The following is a 23,155-nucleotide window of genomic DNA, read 5'->3' as shown; positions in this document are numbered from 1 at the left end:
ACATGAACCAGGAACCACGGAGCGCTTATCCTGGAAGTCGAGAAATTTTATTAGCGGACTGACAGCTACCGAATTTGGGGTTGCGCGAAAAACGAATTGAAATAATTTATTGTAAACATGAACCAGGAACCACGGAGCGCTTATCCTGGAAGTCGAGAAATTTTATTAGCGGACTGACAGCTACCGAATTTGGGGTTGCGCGAAAAACGAATTGAAATAATTTATTGTAAACATGAACCAGGAACCACGGAGCGCTTATCCTGGAAGTCGAGAAATTTTATTAGCGGACTGACAGCTACCGAATTTGGGGTTGCGCGAAAAACGAATTGAAATAATTTATTGTAAACATGAACCAGGAACCACGGAGCGCTTATCCTGGAAGTCGAGAAATTTTATTAGCGGACTGACAGCTACCGAATTTGGGGTTGCGCGAAAAACGAATTGAAATAATTTATTGTAAACATGAGCCAGGAACCACGGAGCGCTTATCCTGGAAGTCGAGAAATTTTATTAGCGGACTGACAGCTACCGAATTTGGGGTTGCGCGAAAAACGAATTGAAATAATTTATTGTAAACATGAACCAGGAACCACGGAGCGCTTATCCTGGAAGTCGAGAAATTTTATTAGCGGACTGACAGCTACCGAATTTGGGCTTGCGCGAAAAACGAATTGAAATAATTTATTGTAAACATGAGCCAGGAACCACGGAGCGCTTATCCTGGAAGTCGAGAAATTTTATTAGCGGACTGACAGCTACCGAATTTGGGCTTGCGCGAAAAACGAATTGAAATAATTTATTGTAAACATGAACCAGGAACCACGGAGCGCTGATCCTGGAAGTCGAGAAATTTTATTAGCGGACTGACAGCTACCGAATTTGGGCTTGCGCGAAAAACGAATTGAAATAATTTATTGTAAACATGAACCAGGAACCACGGAGCGCTTATCCTGGAAGTCGAGAAATTTTATTAGCGGACTGACAGCTACCGAATTTGGGGTTGCGCGAAAAACGAATTGAAATAATTTATTGTAAACATGAGCCAGGAACCACGGAGCGCTTATCCTGGAAGTCGAGAAATTTTATTAGCGGACTGACAGCTACCGAATTTGGGGTTGCGCGAAAAACGAATTGAAATAATTTATTGTAAACATGAACCAGGAACCACGGAGCGCTTATCCTGGAAGTCGAGAAATTTTATTAGCGGACTGACAGCTACCGAATTTGGGGTTGCGCGAAAAACGAATTGAAATAATTTATTGTAAACATGAGCCAGGAACCACGGAGCGCTTATCCTGGAAGTCGAGAAATTTTATTAGCGGACTGACAGCTACCGAATTTGGGGTTGCGCGAAAAACGAATTGAAATAATTTATTGTAAACATGAACCAGGAACCACGGAGCGCTTATCCTGGAAGTCGAGAAATTTTATTAGCGGACTGACAGGTACCGAATTTGGGCTTGCGCGAAAAACGAATTGAAATAATTTATTGTAAACATGAACCAGGAACCACGGAGCGCTTATCCTGGAAGTCGAGAAATTTTATTAGCGGACTGACAGCTACCGATTTTGGGCTTGCGCGAAAAACGAATTGAAATAATTTATTGTAAACATGAACCAGGAACCACGGAGCGCTTATCCTGGAAGTCGAGAAATTTTATTAGCGGACTGACAGCTACCGAATTTGGGGTTGCGCGAAAAACGAATTGAAATAATTTATTGTAAACATGAACCAGGAACCACGGAGCGCTTATCCTGGAAGTCGAGAAACTTTATTAGCGGACTGACAGCTACCGAATTTGGGGTTGCGCGAAAAACGAATTGAAATAATTTATTGTAAACATGAGCCAGGAACCACGGAGCGCTTATCCTGGAAGTCGAGAAATTTTATTAGCGGACTGACAGCTACCGAATTTGGGGTTGCGCGAAAAACGAATTGAAATAATTTATTGTAAACATGAACCAGGAACCACGGAGCGCTTATCCTGGAAGTCGAGTTTCACCGCGTAGCGGACCCGAAGCGCGGGATCCGGGAGGTTGAGAACCCGGTGCTCGAAATACGTAGCGGACCCGAAGCGCGGGATCCGAGAGGTTGAGAACCCGGTACTCGAAGTTTGCGGAGCGCGACTCTCAACCGTCCGCTCTACTGCGCGGTTGTTACCAGACTGAGGAACTCGGCTGGCCGATTTTAGATTGGTGACGTCACTTTCCGAACATCCGAAAATTCAAACTTTGGTTTCGAACTGTAATACTAGGTATGATGATGTATGATGTATGATGTATGATGTATGATGTATGATGATATGATATGATGTATAATGATTTTAGTTTCCACATTTCATACAAGAAATACGCACTTTATCTCCCCTGCCGATTCCAGACTCAAGCGGCCAGGCCCTTCGATGGTCAGCCGTTGACTGAAGATATATCCTTCGGTTAACGGGTCAGCTGATAACGCTGCCGTTCTGCGACAGTTGGATGATGAAAAATTTTGCTCGTATCTTTCAAATGTGTGTTAAAATACACTCGAAGTGTTAAGAAGCTTCGTTCTTTCTCTCCCTATCACCTTTTTAGGTCTTTAAATCACTAGGCTGCTGTAAATACTGTCTCATATACGGAGAATCCATTTTATCTCGTTCAAAATTAGTGCATCCGTGATGTATTACAGTTACTGTGAATTTTTTTCCATCCGAATACTTTTCGAAAAACAATTCTGCTTCTCTACCCAACGTAGATACTTCACTCTCGACTAGCTAGAACAGCGTTTCGATTATATGCCTACGAAAATTCAAGATCGAGAGAGCAAATGAAAAGTTGTTGGAATAATTATGAATACTAATGTTATGGAATACATCGAGCGCGTGTCGAATAGAATCCCATTTCGAAGTGAATAATTCTTTTCTTTTCATATCATAGCTAATCTAGTAATATAGGTAAATAGGATGTTGGAGGTGTTCGGAAATGGTAGGACATTTCAAAAGTTAAAGTCGACGATGATCCGGTGCATCAATTTTATCGTTACAGATTTTCTTTTCCCATGAGGCATAGAATATTCAACAACGATAATGCAGTCCTTAAAATTCATCATTCATCTCTGTCTGGAAAGCTAATTCGCAAGGCGTGGTATTCTAGATATGTCAAAACTAAGCTAGCGGCACGTGTTTGCATTATTAGAAAAATACCCGTACTCTACATACACTGTTTCTAATCTTTTGCTACATTTGGTTTAATCCCCATGCTTCCACAGTACGAACAGTTGGAAATGTTTTTGATTATCCATAATAAAATAAAAGAAGTAACAAAGCTGAAAATTTATTGTTGAAGCTTTAATGAATACATCAAACTGCGGTCGAATTCATTTATTATTTGCACATGACCTCTGTATATTTGATAAATTATTCCTAAATACATTGAAACATATGTATTTATAATGAAATATCATGCAGTGGGCTGTGTAAACTATAAACTATAATTTCTATCGAATAGCTGCTTTTATGTCAACAGGGCTTTGAGACTCAGTCAAGTTGGATCTCGATTTTTGCCATCGTATGTAGGACATTGGGTTACAAGAACAAATGCGAATTACGAACAACTCCGTATTAGGGAGAAGGATATTTTAGTTCAAGTATACCTATACACAGAAATCCGTATGCGAATATACTAAAACCTCTGTGTTTATTGTAAAAATCTAGTTTTAAACATGTGTATATATGTATATACACATGTATGTGTATATATATATATATATATATATGTATATATTTATATATACACATGCATAAGTATACATATACATATATACACATACATGTACATAAATAATTGCCAAGAAATTAGAAACACTCACAACTTGTCGCAAATAGATTAATACGTAAGGTTAATAATATGCAAATTACACAAGCGCACCATAAAACGTGGCAAGGGTAATCCTAGTGCAGTGATTGTATAAACTGAAGAAATATACATTTACATATACATAATATAAATTAATAGACTAGAAAAGAGTATTTAGAGAGCTTATCTAATTCCGATCTTGTCACAATAGATCATTAACATAATCAATATACGGTTAAAGCTGTATTAGCTACATTCACAATTAGAGATAATATTTTTTATCCATTTTTATAGTTATTTAATTTCTTGTACAACAATTTTTCAAACTTCACCGCAAAATGCCCAACGAGTTCTCGTAGTGCAAATACGAGTCCAATTACCTTACAGATGGCATTACATTGATTTTTGCCTTCTCGCGTCGAGTTATAAATACAGAGAAATCTCAATGAGAGCTCATTTCTATAAGATTTATTGTAGTGCTATATTCGTAGCTGTGTCTGTTATTCTATATTATACATATACTGTCCTTAATTTTAAACACACAGCACAACAATGGCTGAAAGCACAATGGCAAGAAGAGAGGAGCAATCTGCATCTTAATAAATCTTTTCTTCTTTATACGTAGCACAGTGACGTCACGTCGGAGGATATTTACTAGTGGAGCACTAGGTGGGGCACAGAACTGAAACATAATTATGTTGAAAATCTTCAGCATCTTTTACAGAAAGTAGGTACGTTGCCAGACCTTATACACCAACAATGAATATTCATAGAGGCTATATTCATAAATACTTACAAAAGTAAGCTAATATTTTACCCGCAATTGCTTATTACTGATAACTTGATATGATAATATCCCCTTCCCGCCCCTCCACGCCCCTCCCTCCTCCCCTCCCCGCCCCTCTCACGACCCACCACGCCCTACCTACTACTGCTCCAACTTCTACTCCTAATCCCACTCTAACTCCTACTATTCCTACTTCTACTCCTATTCCTACTCCGAGTCCTATTCCTACCACTACTCCTACTTCTACTCCTATTTCTACATCTTTCCCTGATCCTACTCCTGATGCTGATTCTACTTCATCAAATATTGTAAAAATGTCAAACTCACCGAGCACGAATCCTCGTCCTCCACCTCGTCCAGCTCGACCACCTCCAACCACCGCCAACCACCTCGGGTTATACCTGGAATAGTAATAAATATTCTCAGTACAGGAACACATTAAAAATATTGTGTAAGGATTAATATAATTAATTAATTAATTAATAATATAATAAATTTTATTAGCGCATTTATATCTACTGAATTTGTGCTTGCGCGAAAAATGAATCGAAATAATTCAATGTAAACATGACAAGTTTGAAATATTTTAGATAAAATATAATTACAATTGCCATCAAATATTATAAAAGTGTTTTACTCACCGAGCACAAATCCTCAGCCACCTTCTTCTCCTAGTCTTCCTCGTCCTCCTCCTCGTCGACCTCCGACAACCTCCAACCACCGCCAACCACCTCGGATTATACTTGAAATAGTAATAAATTATTTCAGTATAAGAAAATATCAAAAATATTGTGTAAGGATTAATGTAATTAATTAATTAATAATATAATAAATTTTATTAGCGCATTGATAGCTACTGAATATGTGCTTGCGCGAAAAATGAATCGAAATAATTCGATGTAAACATGACAAGTTTGAAATATATTAGATAAAACATATTTACAATTGCCATCAAATATTATAAAAGTGTTTTACACACCGAGCACAAATCCTCTTCCTCCTCGTCCATCTTGTTCTCCTCGTCTTCCTCGTTCTCCTCCTCGTTCACCTCTGACCGCCACCAACCACCGCCAACCACCTCCAACAACCACCGATAAACACCACGGATATACCTGGAATAGTAATAAATATCTTCAGTATAAGAACGTATCAAAAATATCGCGTGAGTAATAGTATAATCAATTAACCAATTTATAACATCATGAATTCTATTAGCGCATTCATAGCTACTGAATTTGTCCTTGCGCGAAAAATGAATTGAAATACTTTGTTTTAACATGACAAGTTTAAAAAATTTTACATCAAATATAATTACAATTCCTAGTCAAGGACCTGGACAGCCACAACTACGGAGCGCTTTTCCTGGATGTCAAAATCCACCAGGTGAAGGACCTGGATAGCCAGAACTACGGAAAATTAGTACTGAAGGTCATAAGTCACTAGCTCAGGGACCTGGACAGCCAGAACTACGGAGCGCTCGTTCTGGAAATCGAATTTCCCCAGGTAGCGGGCCTGGAGCACAGAAACTACGGAGCGCTTGTCCTGGAAGTCAAGTTCCACCAGGTAGCAGACCCGGAGCGCAGGATCGAGAAGGTAGAGAACCCGGTACTCGAAATCTGCAGAGCGCGATTCTCACCCGTCCGCTCTACTGCGCGGCTGTTTCCAGACTGAGGAATTCTGCTAGCCGATTTCAAATCGATTACGTCAAGAGAAAAAAAAAATTGGGTGACGTGACTTTCTGAACATCCGACATCCAAACTTTGGTTTGGAACTTTAGTACTATGTATGATGATGTATGATGTATGATGTACGATGTATGATGTATGATGATGTGATATGATGTATAATGATTTTAGTTTTCACATTTCATACAAGAAATACGCACTTTATCTCCCCTGCCGATTCCAGACTCAAGCGGCCAGGCCCTTCGATGGTCCGCCGTTGACTGAAGATATATCCTTCAGTTAACGGGTCGGTTAATAACGCTGCCGTTCTGCGACAGTTGAATGATGAAAAATTTTACTCCTACCTTTCAAATGTGTGTTAAAATACGCTCGATGTTCTAAGAAGCTTCGTTCATTCTCTCTCTATCATCTTTTTAGCTCCCTAAATCACGACACTGCGTTAAATACTGTCTCATATACGGTGAATCCATTTCATCTCCTTCAAAATTAGCGCACTCGTGATGTATTACACTTACTCCGAATTTTTTTCCATCCGAATACTTACTTTCCGAAAAACAATTCTGCTTCTCTACCTAACGTAGATACTTTACTCTCGACTAGCTAGAACAGCGTTTCGATTATATTCCTACGAAAATTCAAGATCGAGAGAGCAAATGAAAAGTTGTTGGAATAATTTTGAATATTAATGTTATGGGATACATCGAGCGCGTGTCGAATAGAATCCCATTTTGAAATGAATAATTTTTCTTCTTTCACATTATAGCCATATTATTGTAGATAATCTAGTTTGTCTCCGGAAAATTATAAAATTTATAGTATGCATCACGTAATCAGCGCAGTCCCAACACGCTGTGAGCAACGCACAAAAAGGTAAAGCCGAAAAACAAAGAATTTTATCCATTTGAGCATTCTGATTAGTTTGTGAAGTATAGTCAACTAATCAGAATGCTTGAATGGTGGGAAATGTGAAAAGTGAAATTACAGATTACAGAAATCAGACGGTAATGAGAAAATCTACCTTACCCAGGACATGGACAAATGGAGGAGCCGGAAAGAGACCACCAATGATCGTGCTTCATCAGCCATGGATTCCGGTGGATTCCGGTAAGTAAACCATCATGGCGGGGAAGCGCAAGAAGTGAGTGAGCGAGTTGCAGACTTTCAATTATTTCGTGAAATGTTTGAGTAAATGAAAGTATTGTGGTATCCCGAGTGACAAAGGCTACTCATCGCATCCAAAATGAGTTTTTCCGTGAAAAAAACTGGCGGACGGATGTGGCACGAGGCACGGAAGCAGGAGAAGAAGATTCGTGGAATGTTGGTTGACTACCGTCGACGGGCGGAACGTCGCCGGGATTATTATGAAAAAATTGTAAGATATTTTACTCACGGGTGAAACCACCACTTTTTCAACCTATGTAAACATATTTCCAAGTATTTCTGAATTAATTCTCGCAGTTTTGTAGCAGTCTGCAATTTTTTCATCGCTTCGCATAATCGTATGGCCTATTCACAGATTGTAAACAATTTTATTCACAATTTGATTATATCAAAGAATATGATAGATTCTTCCTTGTCATGCGGCTTGACCTGAGCTTTCCAATTTCGATTTATCTAATGGAAATTTACAGACATTGTCTCTTGCATACATGCAGTCTTGACAGATTTCTGACAAAATACTCTCTTGATTCATACGAACCAAAAATTATTATCAGCTTGTTAGTTTCGAATAATGTAATTTCTTACTTTTGGGTTTTATGTCATAAGAAAAGCCATTCGTTTGTGACATACAGTGGATCCACACTGTTATTTTTCTGACTTGCAACGCAAGATTAACGCAACATTTTTTACTCTCAGAAATCAGATCCCACTCAGTTTCTGCAATTACATGGTAGGCCATGCAAGATTCACCTTGATCCAGCTGTGGCAGCTGCCGGTGCTAGCCCTGCTAACATGTAAGTGAAACATAATTGTTTATTTTCCATCCATTTTTCTAAGTTTAGCATGTTTTAAGAAATTTATCGTTGAATGGCACTTGAATGTGAGAATCCTCATCTCACATTTATCTGAAATTCGTTGTATATTGATTAATTCACAGGATGCCGTGGCAAGGGAATGACGAAAATCTAATTGACCGTTTTGATGTCAGAGCGCATCTAGATTGGATTCCAGAAGCTCCTGATACTATAGATGTTGACATTGCGCTAACCAGTGAAGATAGGCATATCAATTATGAACGTTATCGTATAATCGTTCAAAACGAATTTCTTGGAGGTTTGGATTCATCGATTCTAACATTTATTTGAATTCTGCTACAAAGCTAAGTACTGGTTGACTGTCTGAGAATAACATGCTCTTCATTTTGTTTATAGTAACAGAGGAAAAATTTCTACATCAAATTCACATAGAGGAACAGTTTGGTTCTGCCACCAAGCCCGATGCAGCTAAAGATAAAAAGAAATCAAATGCCAATGCTGCTATCGGATATAACTATGAGACAGAAGAACCCATTTCAGATCCAATCAAGCCAGTAGAAACCATCGGTGTAGAGGATAAACCAGAAGACGAAGATAGTGATATTGATTTAGGTAAGTTGCATAACCCATAAGTTGACGAACTTCATCAGCTCACTGTTGACCTGGAAATAAATTAATTAATAAATATCAAGGACCGATTATTTTATGCAGAATGTGTGAATTAATTGGATTTGATGTACCTTTAGACATTTGTGTGGATGTATCGCAAATAGAACCATCGCAAGCCCATGAAATGAATCAGGTAGCTCAAAAGTATGGCCTGCTTGGTGCTGACTACTTCAGTTTCTTGACACAAGATGTCGAAGAAGCAGAAACACTACGGCAGGCTCGCAAGCAAGAGGAAGAGAAGGCCATGTATTCGGTTTGTTTCAGTGGCTTACTTATTGTTAGAACTGTATGATTAACGGGTATTTATTTGGAAAATTATTCGAAAAGCAATAGATACTGTCCGCAAACCTTGCCAACACCTTGTTTGAATTTCGTAATTTATATGTTACCAGGGTCGACGATCGAGGAGAGAAAGACGGGCGTTTCGGGAAAAGAAAATGATTGGTCGAGTCATGAGTCCACCAAGGTAATTACCAAGATTTATTTCACATCTAACGTATTGTAAGATTTGGTCATTGGGCCATACATTAATTTAACCCCCTCTTTTTCTTGTGGTAATTTTCTATCAACTCAGAAAATTGTTCTGTCAGATACTAATTAAAACCAAGGGAAGACCTACAGCATTGAAACTGTATTGTCTTGATACTTTGTCTTCATTTCAGAAAAATTGCCACTAGTCTGAATAATTGAGGCTACAGAACAGCTTGAAATCCTTTTAAATGTATAAATAATTTTTTATACACTCTACATTTTGTATAGTCACAATATTTGTCAATAAAATTTGATAAAAAGAGGTTGACCATCATTATTTTAAATGTCGCGTGGTTAAGATCTTTCTCGTAACCATTTAAAACAATCTATGATTCGTAGTTCAATAATGCATGACAAAGTCAGAATATCGATTAAAATTATTTTGCGAACAATGAATGCATTACTATAGCAATTTTTGTGAGTTCTACCTTGAAAAATGAATTAGCACAAGTAAAGTTTTTATTGCTAAATACATAACGGTGTGCGGCAACTTGACTAGAGTTTAAGCATTTTACTTCAATCGATTTACCAGTGAAATTCTTATGACAAGTTCAATACCATAATAACAAAAAATGTCCTAGTTACGCAGCCAGAGAGAGCCCGGAATACAATCCTTATAGAAAATCATCTTCGAAGTCCCGCTCAAGATCTGCTTCTCCAATCAATGCTGGACAAATTACCTACATCACAAGCTTTGGTGGAGAAGAAGAAGCACCTGGTAGTTCGTCCCAGATTACTACAACAAATATAAAAAAAGTTACTTATTCTCATTTGAAGAGAAGGCGATCAGAAAGTCCCGTCTTCACGGACAGAACGATTTCCCGAAGAATTTCGAAATCCAGATCACGAAGTACTTCCAGATCGTTAACTAGATCAAAATCATACAGGTCGCGTGACAGGAGAAGAAGTAACTCACATTCTAGGTAAGTTGAGGCTTGACCGACAAGTCCTTACCAACATATTATCCTTTATTAACTTGTATCTGAATAAAGTCGTATGCGTAAACGCGTTTAATTACATATGTATCTCTTAGATTGAGAAGCACAGGTTCCAGATCAACCAGACATGCAAAATCTAGAACCCGAAGTCGCTCGAGACACAGACATTCAGGAAGTAGATTACAACAACGCTCACGTACCCGAAGTGTATCAAGATCAAGTTCAAAATCAAGGTCTAGGTCGCGTTCGAGGTCTAGATCTAGATCTAGATCACGGTCACGTCAAAGAAGGTTACGGTCTTCCTCGCGCAGTAGTTCTTCAATTTCGAAATCAAAGTCGCGATCCAGATCACGAAACAGGAGTCGGTCCAAAGAGAGTTATCGCAGAAGACGTTATTCTCAATCAAGATCAAGAAGTCGTTCCAACACAAGGCGATCCAAAAGTGTTGACAACAAAACACCTGCTTTACCTAGGTGCAAAAACCAAATTACTGTTCTTACTAATTTATGAGGCTCATTCCATATGTTTTAAATTGTGTATTGCTTATAGATATTATGGTCGGAGAGGCAAGTCTTCCAGTTTAGAGTTGGAATTGTCTGATAACGATGAAAAAAGTATTCCACCGGCGCCTAAGCCTCCGATAATCAGCGCAAGCGTGTAAGAACACCTAACTAAATCATTAATCGCGTACTGTTCTCAAATAATTAATACTTTGGTCTTAATTGAGTATATCTGTTCGATTTCTAACTTCGAAGGCTTAATCATTGTATAAAATTGAACAAAACATGATTTTCTTATAGATTTTGTAAAACTTAAACCAAGGTAAGGCGAACAAAGTTTTTAACAAAATTCTCTCTTGTTTCAGGAACAAGCCAAAAGCAGGGTTAAGTACATATTCTGGTGGCGGATACAAAGTCAGTAAGAACCATAACGCTTCCTTAGTCACTTAATACACAAAACAAAAAGAATAAATATATTTATTCGGTTTCTACTATCGCCTAACCAGACGTTTTAAACTTTATGAATTTGTTCTATGGAGTTGCAAATAATAGAAAACGATTTTTGCAATTCAATAGAGTAATTATTTAGCTTGAACAAATCTTTGAGTTGCTGTGATAATTGAGTTGAAGACATGCTGGAGACAGTACCCGTACACACAAATACAACACGATCATGTTCTTTGACCAAGGCGACATCTTACTACTAATGTTCTCGTTACGCGCGGCTTAATAAGATAATTATAGATACTTGTCTCTCTAATGACAGATCCAAACTTACAGATATTTTTAACGTCAAGTTTACTAACAATACGTTCACACATGAAGATAATTGAATTGATTACAATTCAATTCAAGTCTGTGTGTCAGACGAATGAATTTAGTTTTAGAATTTTATTTACATTTTTCTTTTGCTAAATATCAATCAGAACGGCATGATTAGACTAATTATTTAATATTTGCACCAAAGAATTGAATAGTTCGTAATATTACCAATTCTATCATTTGCCCGTATTTGCATTTACGTTCTAGATAAATGTTCACGGTTGCTTCAGGTTTTTGATAACGGACAATTTTATTTTCTCTCCGCTCCCTCATTCAATAGTTCAATGTTTTTTAGAATCTTTAGTTTATTAAATTTCTAATTTGTTCCAAGTTGATGAAACCTTTGGAATAAATCAGAATTCGGAAGTGTGTTTGTGTGGAGCTAAGTACAAGCACCTCGCACATGTAAGGTAACTTCTCAAGTACATTAAACTATCAAAAGGAGGGTTCAGAAAGAATTTCAGCAGAAGGAATCTCAAGTTGTAGAAAATCAATAAAATATTCCCTACACAATTCCTAACTATCGCGTCAATAATATAAATAAGAAATTTCGATAAGTTTCGTTACGGCTCTGTTAAACTACTTTGCGGCATATTTCAATTGAAGAATTTTTAGGTGAAATGGTAATTGGTAGCCTATACACTTTGCGCAACTACACACTCCAGAAATGTTAACAAATCAACACTTCTTCATTGGTGAACATTGAAGAACTAACGATCTTCAATTTTATTTTGTCCAGATTCTTGGTAACAGTGACATTTTCCATGTTTGATCCTTTAGTAGTTATCGTTATTGAGTTTATGCTTGGGTTAAAATCATTTTCCTTCAATGACACAGTGTATCTGACTAAAGTAATTTTAGAACATTTATATATCACTGATTTCATAATCGACTATTTTTTAAGAAATTAATATTGCAGTCTTCAAAAACCACACCTCAAGAGCGGCTTAAGAAGAAAATGCAAGCACTGCTTAACAGGCAATGTAAATAATAATAATTACCAAACCTAAGCCAGTTTAATATCGTAAATGTACTGGAAGTATGTTGACCTTTTTACTTACAGATAAAGCAGATAAAAAAGCTGAGCAGCTACGAATTGAGAAAATGGAGCAGCAAAGGCAGGATCGTGAAGATGAGATTCGAGAGATGTCCTTAAAGCTACGTCGAAGGTCCTTATGTCAAATTTCTTCTGAAACAATTATGGCTACTCATTAATAACATTAAATTATATTTTTATTTTTAGGCAAAGAGAGTTGAGGCATAAATATGAAGGGCATACTTCTGACAGTAATTCCTCAAATTCGTGCAGTCCGAGTCCAAATCGTAGCCCCAGACTCCAAGTGATCCGGAGAGAAAGAAGAGACAGAGACATTAGAGATATTGATATTGGAAGTGACCGGGATAGGGACAGGGACAGGGACAGGGAGAGGGAGCGGGAGAGAGAGAGGGAGAGAGAAAGGGAGAGGGAGAGGGATAGGGATAGGGATAGAGACCGGGAAAGAGAGAGAGAGAGGGACAGGGAACGGGAAAGGGAAAGAGACAGACGTGATGATAGGAACAAAGACAGGCATGATTCGCGAAGAAGGCACAAGGAATCTCCAAGGCCAACTTCCAGTCCTAGGAATAATCGGTAAAATCTAAATTCATACTGATCATTATTTTTACATTTAATTTTTTGATGTCGATCAACGCAACAAACGAAATTCGTTTTGAGAACTAAGAACAATATCATTAGCGAACAGATAGAACTATTCCTCTAATTTCCGTATATTGTTTCATTTTTTCCAGGGGTCTAGTTGACTATTGATGTTTTGAATAGAATGAAAAAACTTCATTCTGCCAGGTCGAAAATATTTATAAAATTAATTATTCAATTTGAATTGTTTACGATTTTTCTTGGATGAACATTGCTAGGAATTCTTAAAATTTCACGAACAATGCAATATCTTTATTACGAAATAATCAGTTATTTTCAATTCTGTAAGATGCGATCAATGTCTTCAATAAATGAAAGTATGTTTAAAATGAGCATGTACTACTTCAAAGCTTTGTTTACAGTATTTGTAAATTTTGATTCATTATTCACTGCAATAAATGAATTGTACATTCTTGGCATACATAATAATATACTCATGTTTTTTTTTCCTCTGATCAACTGCAAAATATGGCAATATTCTAAATCTGTACATTTGCATTATCACCACTGGAAGATCACTAAGTTTAACGGTCACAAATATTTGTAATCGGTTAAATGATTAACTTTTTTTAGTTCAATTCACACTTAAACTTCTTTGCAAAGGTTACAATAAAATAGAAGGTAACAGTAACTTCTCAATATTCAGAATACTTCCAATGGAGTTTTTTCCCAATTTTTTTGCCAACAATTGATTATTGATGAGCAGCCTGTTACATGCACTCTCCCAATCAATTAACATTTATCTCGGTAAGTACACGTATGTCTCATAAGCAAACATAACTAATTACGGCGTTGACAGTTAAGATTTTTTGATAAGAAATTATATAAAATAGATAGCGTTAGTACAGGTAAAAGTTTTGAAGCATTTATTGCTCTCATAACGCTAACTTTCTACGATCAGTGAATAGGAGTATTTCGTAACAAGCAACAATTATCAGCATCCGGGAGTAAATAACACTGCTATTATGTTTTCGATTTGCCTAAAAAAAGATAGAGCAGTTGCTAGCAACATGGCATCTGTAACATTTGGCATATTGACCAGTGAGTGGAGAAATTTATAATTTGTAGCTACTTTTATCTATCAAGTAACATTTTTCACATTTGCACATAGTCCAAAAAATGTATGCTCGTTAGCAATGTGAAAACTTAAAAAAATGAGCCATTTAACCTGTGATGCAAGTCTCCTTTAAGGTTAAAAATATTAGACATTGTATATCATTGGACCTAAGTGGCTCGAAACTATTTTTTAAAACTAACAGTTGTCATGTATGGTCAATTTTTTACATTGGAGTTATTATGAGTTCGAAATTGTTATTGTTGGAATGAAAATTGGAATTATTAACAGTTGTTATAAAAAAGGTATTCACCACAACAATGTAGTGACAACTGGTAATTTAATCACTATAAATATTAAAATTATTATTTAGTAAGCGACACCTGTGCCAGTGGTAATAAGACCGACAATAGTGGTCCCGAATTGGAGCGATTAATTAGCAGTGATCTAACAGAAACTGGGCGACTGATCAAGGGGCAGGTCACATGTAGAACCGTTGTTCCTGACGATGAGTATCAAATTATGGTAGGCATCGGCAAGGAATTTTGATGTAAAGTCTATTTGCATGCATCATTCCTGATTGTTTGATATATTTATTTATTTTTCATCTACTAAAGGCAACGCTGACTCGATGGTCTGACATTTTCAAAGTAAATGTAATTTTGACCACCGGAGGAACTGGATTTTCAGAACGAGATGTTACCCCAGAGGCTACAAAAAAGATTCTTGAAAAGGAGGCACCAGGACTGTCCGCGGCTATGCTTATGGCAAGTCTGAAAGCAACACCAATGGGAATGTTGTCAAGGTGAGATTTCATTGCTTGCTCGAAATCTTTCCATTCAATGTAAATTTAATGTTTTGGTATTAAACAAAATTTCAGAGCAGTTTGTGGAATTCGTAAGAAGACTCTCATTGTTAATCTACCTGGATCAACAAAGGCTGTGAAGGAATGCTTTGAAGCTATCGCCAGGGTGATTCCCCATGCAGTTGACTTAATTTTAGCAGAGCGCACAAAAGTTACTAATACTCACACTCAGATGCAAAATCGCCAAGAGCATCATTGTTCTCACCATCAATCAACCATTTCTTCTGTAAGATATCATGTGAATACAACCCAGTAGTGAATTTGATATATAATTACTTACAACAATTGTCACACTACTATTTTTGCAGGCTCGTATGGCAAGTGTTGCAGATAGACTTAGAGAGTCACCGTACACTATGATCTCAGTGGACGCAGCACTAGGGATCATAAGTAAATCACTGCACATTTTAGATGCAGAGATTATAAATGTTTGGGACTCCTACGGTAGAGTAATCACAGATGATATTTACGCCTACTGCGATTTACCTCCATTCAGAGCATCTATTAAAGACGGATACGCCGTTATTGCCTCGGACGGTAAAGGTCTGCGACAAGTGTTAGGTGGCACAGAAGCAGGGCAAACAGTGAGTGTAGAGTTATAAAAATCAGTCGAATGGATGGTTACAAATGGCTTACTAAAAAATTTACTGCTATCAATGTGATCACTTTGGTATTGCTGTTTTTATGGTTCAGATCAGATAGTAATTGCCATCTTGGATTATTTAGTTTCAGATGTTTTTAACAAAATTGGAAATTTTCAGCCAGGTACGGTAAAGCTTGTTCGTGGGACATGTGTCAGGGTAAACACAGGAGCCCCCATTCCCAATGGTATGTAGCAGAAGAAGAGTTGTTAATTATTTGATGTTGTTCCCTAATCTGTATGGTGATTTATCATCCATTTAGAGGCGACCGCAGTTGTGCAAGTTGAAGACACTAAGCTCATTAAAACTAGTAATGACGGTCTAGAGGAAGGAGAAATCGACATATTAATTGAACCAAAAGAAGGGCTGGACATCAGGTAAGGTATATAGCGCATTAAAAAGTAATCTTTAGAATACGTCGAATATAACTAAATACTGAGTGACTTACTTGCTTTCTTTACCTTCCCATTGCAGACCCATTGGTAGCGACATTCAAAATGACAGTTTGATTTTAAAAGCACATACCAAAATAGGAGCAGCTGAAATGGGAATTTTAGCTGCGTGCGGTTGCACTAAAGTTAGAGTAACGCAATTGTCATCAGTTGGAGTTTTATCTACAGGCAACGAATTACAGCAGGCCGGAGAACCACTTAAACCTGGTCACGTTTATGACAGCAATAAAATAACACTGATGATGATGCTTAGGGAAAATGGGTACAGTCCAAAAGACTGTGGGATTGCTAAGGATGAGTAAGTTTATACAAACTAAACATTTCTTCAAATTATTGTATATCGGTGTATTTCGCTTGATTGCAGCGAGAATGCAATGATCAACGCGTTGAAAGAAGCACTTGAAGAAGTTGACGTCCTGCTAACCTCTGGATCTGTTTCGATGGGTGACAAAGACATGCTGAAACCGATTTTAGAAAACGTTTTTAAAGCCACTATACATTTCGGTATGCATACTACATACAGCGTATATATGAGCAGAAGCACATAGAAGTTGGGAATCAGAAATATTGTATTTATCATAAAACAAGCTTCTGTGTACTACTTCTATGTGACAAGTTAAGAACTTTTTCTGCGCCTATATACATCTTTTCAAATTATAGGACGAGTCAATATGAAGCCAGGAAAACCGACAACGTATGCCACTTGCGAGCATAATGGCAAAACAAAATATATATTGTGTTTGCCCGGTAATCCTGTATCTGCAATGGTAACAGGACATTTGTTTGCATTGCCATTACTCAAATGCCTCAGCGGAGATTCATCAAAACCAGTTGTCGTAACTGCTAAGGTATGAAGATAATTAGCTGCTTATGACTTGAACGAACATGTGGGACAGCAACAGTGCTAATGACCAATGATATATAATTCTAAACTGAATTTATGTTCCAGTTGACCACTTCCTACAAGCTAGACCCACGACCGGAATATGCTAGAGCTATTTTAATATGGGAGGAAGAGGATCCAATTCCAAAAGCGCAAAGTACGGGAAATCAAATCAGCAGTAAGCTACTTAGTTGTAAAAATGCGAATGCGTTGTTGATGCTGCCTGGATGGACAAAGGAGAGACCGCAATTGAAAGAAGGGGATTTAGTTAATGCACGATTGATGGGATTCAATCAGAATTCCGCATGAAATGTACCTAGAAAGATTATTTTTATACTTAATCATTATATGTAAGAATAAATTACAATTCAGAATCGTATCTGGCGTACGAATGTGTATCGTTTTACACCACTGTAAAAATTACTGTAATATTACCGTTCATGTTACGGAATTTCGCACTCAACAAGTCTGAACGTCTTTTCAGATTGCGATTGTTTCGAATTATCAAAACTCATTCCGAAAGATATCTGTGCTAATGGACTGGCAATAAGATATAATGATCAAGAAGTTAAATTTCACGAACGATGAGAATAAGGTGTTTCAAACATTCCGAATATTTTTCAAGCGAGCCTTGTTGCGTAATTACAATGTATTATTTTTTTCTTTCTCTATCTCCTTCTTCCTCAACTTATTCTTGAGATAAACGGCAAAGTCAGGGCAGAGTATAAAAATAAACAACAGCTAGCGCAAAAGCGATCCTCAAATATCATATTAAGTGGCTAATTCAATTGCGTCCAAGCTATCCACACGGACGTTATCGGTTGAGCAGGGGCCGTCGAGTTTGATGAAACTCGCTACGTCGGTTAGAGGGCCGAACGAGATGCACCAGGAATAAGATGGCCGACGAGGCTACGGGAAAAGGGCAGGGACGTCGAGTGATTCGAGGATCGGTATATTGAATATGAGATATTCACGTAATGCCCTCAAAATTGACGGTTCAAATTATCGATAAATAATACGTTTAGTGATCGCGTGCGTATTTATAACATTAAAATAGGATCAAACGCGTGCTCGTCCTCGTAAGAATCGTGATTTAAAAAAAAAAAAAAAAAAAATAAACCAAAAGAAATCAATTTAAAAAAAAAAAAAAAACAAATTCAAGTAAATATATACACACATTTAAATAACGAAAGAAACAAAAACAAACGACCAAAAAGACAAAAAAAAAAAAAAACAAAGAAAAGAAAGAAACCTATTCGCAGGGCAAGTGGCAGCTCAGGGCCTTCTTGCCAGAGGTAAACAATCTCATTTTTCTGTCAAACATCGTTGGCCTGCGTTATGTAGGCCGAGTTTCCCTGTTTTCCTGTAAATGTACATATAACACGAAGGGAGTGTTAGAAAATGAATGTAACAAAGCCAAAGCATACGTAAGGTATATACGAACGATATAATTGAATCACGTTTACCAGTTTTATTTTACCCATTTAACGTACGGAGTACCAGGTGTGAAAAATATCATCGATTGCAGTGGTGGTGTTCTCTTCTCTCCCCTTCGGCCACTTGTAGCCATTTACGGACACCCCGAGAAGGGTTTTGTTTGTTGTTATTATCATTGTTATTAAACTTACTACTGTTATTACCCACAATCCTCGCTTCATTTTCATCATCCCTCCCCGCTCCCCCCTCCCTCCGCCTCTTCACGACTTCGTAGTTTCCCTCATTGTCAAAGTGCTTTATTGCGTACCTTTTCATCAAAATCATCACGAATAAAAAAGAAATGATATAAAGAAATGTTAAAAATACCGGCACCACCTTCCGACTGAAATACTCGAGGATAAAAAAGACCTAAGGTCAATCGAAAATGGGATGTATACATGCCTACCTATTAGTTGCCTCTAATCGGCCTACGTGACATAACGGAGTTTTAAAATGTCTATTTAAATGTAAAAAATATCTGGGGACAAAATTCTCACCACTCAATGTTCTCTCACTTTCGATCTTTTGCTGTATATGTAACCCGCTATTTTATTAAATTTACATGCATGTAACAAGGATAAAACCTCGTGTACAAGGTTAAATCTCGCACGCATCCGCACCAAGGTTCGATGTGATTCAAAATATCTTGCGCGCAACGTGCTGAACCATCTGTCTGAAATGTGATACGTGCCTATACGATTACATTCGACACGATGCAACGGTTTTTTTAACGTAATACGTAACAAAATTTTAAAATCAATTTGGAGAAAATATTTGTACGCATAGTTGACGAACTTGAACAGAAAAAAACATTGTTTGGTAATATCGCATTGCTACAGTCAAAGTCTTCAGCTGGAACTGCACGTAGAAATTGTTTCTAACAATTCCTTTTTTGCCCACTGAGTTATGAGTCGTTTTTGCGGTATAAAAAAAAAAAATATTTTTTCCTCTTTAACGACGGAATAATTTAGTAATCCATAAAAACGTAACTAAATTCTGAAACGGGACGTCCGACAATTGCTATTATGTCTGATGAGTGCAAGCAGCAATTAACTGTCAGTTATATTACTATCCACAGTCCAGTCCGCAGTGTTATTACGAGGCGAAAATATGCATATGTATACATAAAGCATTAAGCACGCGTAGAAGAAACAAAGAAACATCGATGCACAACGTACCCGTCAGTTTCTATATTTGATCAGAATAGATTTCGGAGGTAATCACGTTACCTAGGCTAAAATAAAACCGCGGTTGCGGTACAAGAATGCCTAAGTAATTGAAACAAATAAAAGACCGCGGATGCGCTGTTCTGTTACTGTTGCAGATATTTCGTATTCCCTATCGATCAGGACTTGGAACATAGGAATATCGAACGTAAGCCGAATATGATGATTCACTGATCGAGAATGATGCACGATCGAGTAAATACATCGTGGAAGGTTTAACCCTAGGGGTGGCGGTTAAAATGTGAAGAAGAAATCAAAAATTGGTACGATGAAGCCACAGAAGAAGGCGGTAACAGCGCGCAAGGGCGCCGCGACGCCTGCTGCCGCTAAAAAACGACGAGCATCCCCGGAGAAACTGACCTCCGACCCACCGAAAAGGGACAAGAAGACGGATGAAAAAAAGGGGAAACGCGCCGAGGCGACGGCGATGCTCCAGGCTTCGACGAAGAAGTCCGATAAGTCTGACGATCTGAAGAAAAAGGCGGTGGAGAAGTCGCCGGATGATAAGAGGAAGTCAGAAAAAATCGAGGATAGGAAAAACAAGGCGGAGAAATTTGACGATAGAAAGAAGATGGATAAGGTCGATGATCAGCGGAAGAGGATAACCAACGATAAGTTGGAACTAGATAGGCGTAACGGTACGGTGGACAAGATCATCGAAGAGGTGAGCAAAAAGCCTGAAGAATTAAGTAAGAAGAAATTGGAGAAGAACGAGGATAAGAAAAAGCAGAGCAAAGACCACGAGAAGAGGCACGAAAAATTGGAAAAAATCGAGGAGAAAACTGACGAGGAAAAGGATGAGACGATTATCAAGGTTGGATCTACGGAGAAAAAGAAACCGCCAGCCGAAGAATCGGGGAAGACTGTTCAACGCGTGGAGGAAACTGCTGCAGCAGAAGAGAATTTAGAGATTTGCGAACCTTTCGTGGCAACGAAAAAGAAAACGAGCAAGGCGGATGAAAAAAAGACGAGAGATTCAAAGGCGGGTAAAAAAAGTGAGAAGAAGAAATCGCCCGAAAAAGAAAACGGGGGTAAAAAATCATCCCCGAATGCGAAAGGAAAGAAAGAAGCAAAGGTGAAACAGCCGCGCAAAAAGCCCGCGGTGAAGAAAACAATTCTTGTTAAAAAAATAGCGTCTCGGGCACCGGTATCGAAAAAATTGATACAAACTAAATTGAAGCTAGTCAAAAGTTTGAGTATGGAAGACTCAAAAAATGTGGATCTGCGTGAACCGGAAGTCGCCAAGGTGGCGAAAAAGTCAAAGAAAAAGTCACCACCTCCACTATCAGCTGCGACGAAGACTAAAGTAAACAAAAAGGGGCCGCAGTTGGCTAAACAGATGAAATCAAAGGTGGCACCGCGAAAGTACATAAAAACAAACGTAACTTCTTCGACGAAAAAGGAAGAGAAAATGATAAAGATGGCGGAAAAAATGGTCGGTAAGAAGAAGAGCGCCAATTCAGCTACGCAGTCGGATAACGTGAAGAACTTGTTGCAGCACTGCCCTGTCAACAAGGATGATTCGCAGTTCGAAAATACGCCGGAACCTGAACTCGACTCGAAAGATATAAAAAGAGAGGTGGTCGACACCAACGAGGTCGGAGATTACAAATCTTGGAACAAAACTTTGGAGGGTAATAAAAAGTCTGGGAAAAGTATAAGCTGCAAAACGAAAGTGGCCAAGCCGAAAGTATCGAAGAAGTGCGCAAAGGTTGAGAACTTACGCTTATCGGACAACTCGGACCGGAAATCTGACACTTCGGAAGAAGTAACGCTGGAGGATCTCTTGAAACAGTCGAAAGCAGTCGAACAAAACGGTTCAGAAAAGTTCATTCTCAGCCAGTCAAAAGAGGAGAACAACTGCGACGATGTGCAGTCGCTCAGAGTCGATTTGAAACTCGAAACCGACGACAGGGACGAGTCATCCATATCCGCGTCATCCGGTGGCGAAGAGAACGACGATCACGACGGGGATGACGACGACGATGACGAAGAGGAGGAGGAAGACGAAAACCAGGCGAAGGGTCAGGCGGGCAACGCGAAGAGCAAAAACCGCAATTCGAAGAAGGACCGAGACCGAAAGAGCCCTTCGTCAGACGCCTCCTCGGAACGCGTGCGGAGAATGAGATTGTTCGGATTTTGGACAGGACCGAAGCGTCACCGAGTGGCGTCGCTGAATGCCTTGGCGAAAGTTCATTGTCTGTACGAGAACGAAACGGGGGGTGTTTATCTAGGTGGATACTGCAAGCCTAAACCGGATAAGGAGAAACAGCCGAAAAAAGCGAAGGAAGATAAGGACAAGGAGGAAGGAACGGAGAAGGATTCAACTCCGGCGAAAAAGGTTGAAACAAAGCCAGCGAGGGTCGAAGAAATATCCCCGAAGCGGAAGCTGAGGAACGTACCCGGATTACGCGGCAAACACTGGGACATGATGGAAAGTTCTTCGTCGTCCTCGTCATCCGACGATGAGCACCAACGCGCCACGGACGAGCGGAAGAACTTGGAGTCGAGTAAGAAGAAGGTGACGAAAAGACGAAAGAAGAACGAGGAAGTGATGGACCTTAAGGACATGGTCGTCTGCAAACGTATGGCCAGCCTGAACGCCTCGGCGATACTGGCCGCGTCTTATTCCGACGAGAAGTATCACTGCAGGGATTCGACGACGAGCGACTCTTCGAGCGATTCGGAAGTCGAGGTGGTCAGGAGGCGGAAGCAGAGCGACTCAGAGGCGGAGAAACAAAAGTCACGCCAGGGCTCGCAATCAGACACGGAAGACGTTATCAAGCAGCCGAAAAAAGTTGTCATCGTTAACCAGGACACCGACGTTACCATCACAGGTAAAGGAATAATCATCTGGTAATCAGAGCGTCACGCACTTTTGATTACTAGCGATACTTACTTTTCCACCCGATTAACATCGTCGCTTACATTTTTACACGCTGTATTTCGGATTCGGTGCATACCTGTACTGCTGATTAGGTATATTCGCGTTTGCCACCACCGCTGTGAACGAAAATCTCCGTTTCAACGTGTGAATTGGACTTCCTAATCCCATTGATTAATTAAGAATCAAGAACAGGGTATTGAGAAATATTTCCTCTTTCAGATCAAACATTATTC

General features: G+C 38.6%; 3 protein-coding genes across 5 annotated transcripts in view; all 3 read left to right on the top strand.

The window, feature by feature from the left end:
• The first annotated feature begins 7,402 nt into the window (after window positions 1-7,402).
• LOC107226995 (CLK4-associating serine/arginine rich protein) lies at window positions 7,403-13,672 on the top strand. Its single transcript, XM_015667999.2, has 14 exons — window positions 7,403-7,678; window positions 8,164-8,261; window positions 8,405-8,580; window positions 8,679-8,894; window positions 9,029-9,204; window positions 9,344-9,417; window positions 10,064-10,405; window positions 10,516-10,893; window positions 10,970-11,077; window positions 11,286-11,334; window positions 12,662-12,725; window positions 12,806-12,911; window positions 12,986-13,372; window positions 13,531-13,672. Exons 1-14 carry the CDS (start codon window positions 7,547-7,549, stop codon window positions 13,547-13,549), a joined length of 2,325 nt encoding a protein of 774 aa, XP_015523485.1. The 5' UTR covers window positions 7,403-7,546; the 3' UTR covers window positions 13,550-13,672.
• A 609-nt stretch (window positions 13,673-14,281) lies between these two features.
• Window positions 14,282-17,712, top strand: LOC107226997 (gephyrin). Of its 2 annotated transcripts, none has more exons than XM_015668000.2 (11): window positions 14,282-14,479; window positions 14,866-15,017; window positions 15,110-15,297; window positions 15,373-15,583; window positions 15,666-15,941; window positions 16,119-16,185; window positions 16,261-16,375; window positions 16,473-16,748; window positions 16,815-16,954; window positions 17,111-17,298; window positions 17,400-17,712. In XM_015668000.2, the coding sequence occupies exons 1-11, from the start codon at window positions 14,404-14,406 to the stop codon at window positions 17,640-17,642; spliced, it is 1,932 nt and encodes a 643-aa protein (XP_015523486.2). In that variant the 5' UTR covers window positions 14,282-14,403; the 3' UTR covers window positions 17,643-17,712. The 2 variants fall into 2 exon arrangements, with proteins under 2 accessions (XP_015523486.2, XP_046600200.1); XM_046744244.1 differs by lacking the exon at window positions 14,282-14,479 and adding an exon at window positions 14,651-14,797.
• Window positions 17,713-18,214: 502 nt separating this feature from the next.
• LOC107226986 overlaps window positions 18,215-23,155 on the top strand; it is a 91,853-nt gene continuing 86,912 nt past the window's right edge. The window contains exons 1-3 of one of the 2 annotated variants that reach the window (XM_046744231.1): window positions 18,215-18,628; window positions 19,888-20,025; window positions 20,134-22,872. In XM_046744231.1, coding sequence (XP_046600187.1) covers window positions 20,304-22,872 — 2,569 coding nt within the window. In that variant the 5' untranslated portion in view covers window positions 18,215-18,628; window positions 19,888-20,025; window positions 20,134-20,303. The remainder of the gene's footprint in view (window positions 18,629-19,887; window positions 20,026-20,133; window positions 22,873-23,155) is intronic. The other variant, XM_015667979.2, reaches the window with a different exon arrangement.

The sequence above is a fragment of the Neodiprion lecontei genome, chromosome 6 (genome assembly GCF_021901455.1).
Source record: "Neodiprion lecontei isolate iyNeoLeco1 chromosome 6, iyNeoLeco1.1, whole genome shotgun sequence".
Taxonomy (NCBI): domain Eukaryota; kingdom Metazoa; phylum Arthropoda; class Insecta; order Hymenoptera; family Diprionidae; genus Neodiprion; species Neodiprion lecontei.
The sequence above is the reverse complement of the archived record's forward strand: the minus strand, read 5'-3'. Positions and strand labels throughout refer to the sequence as shown.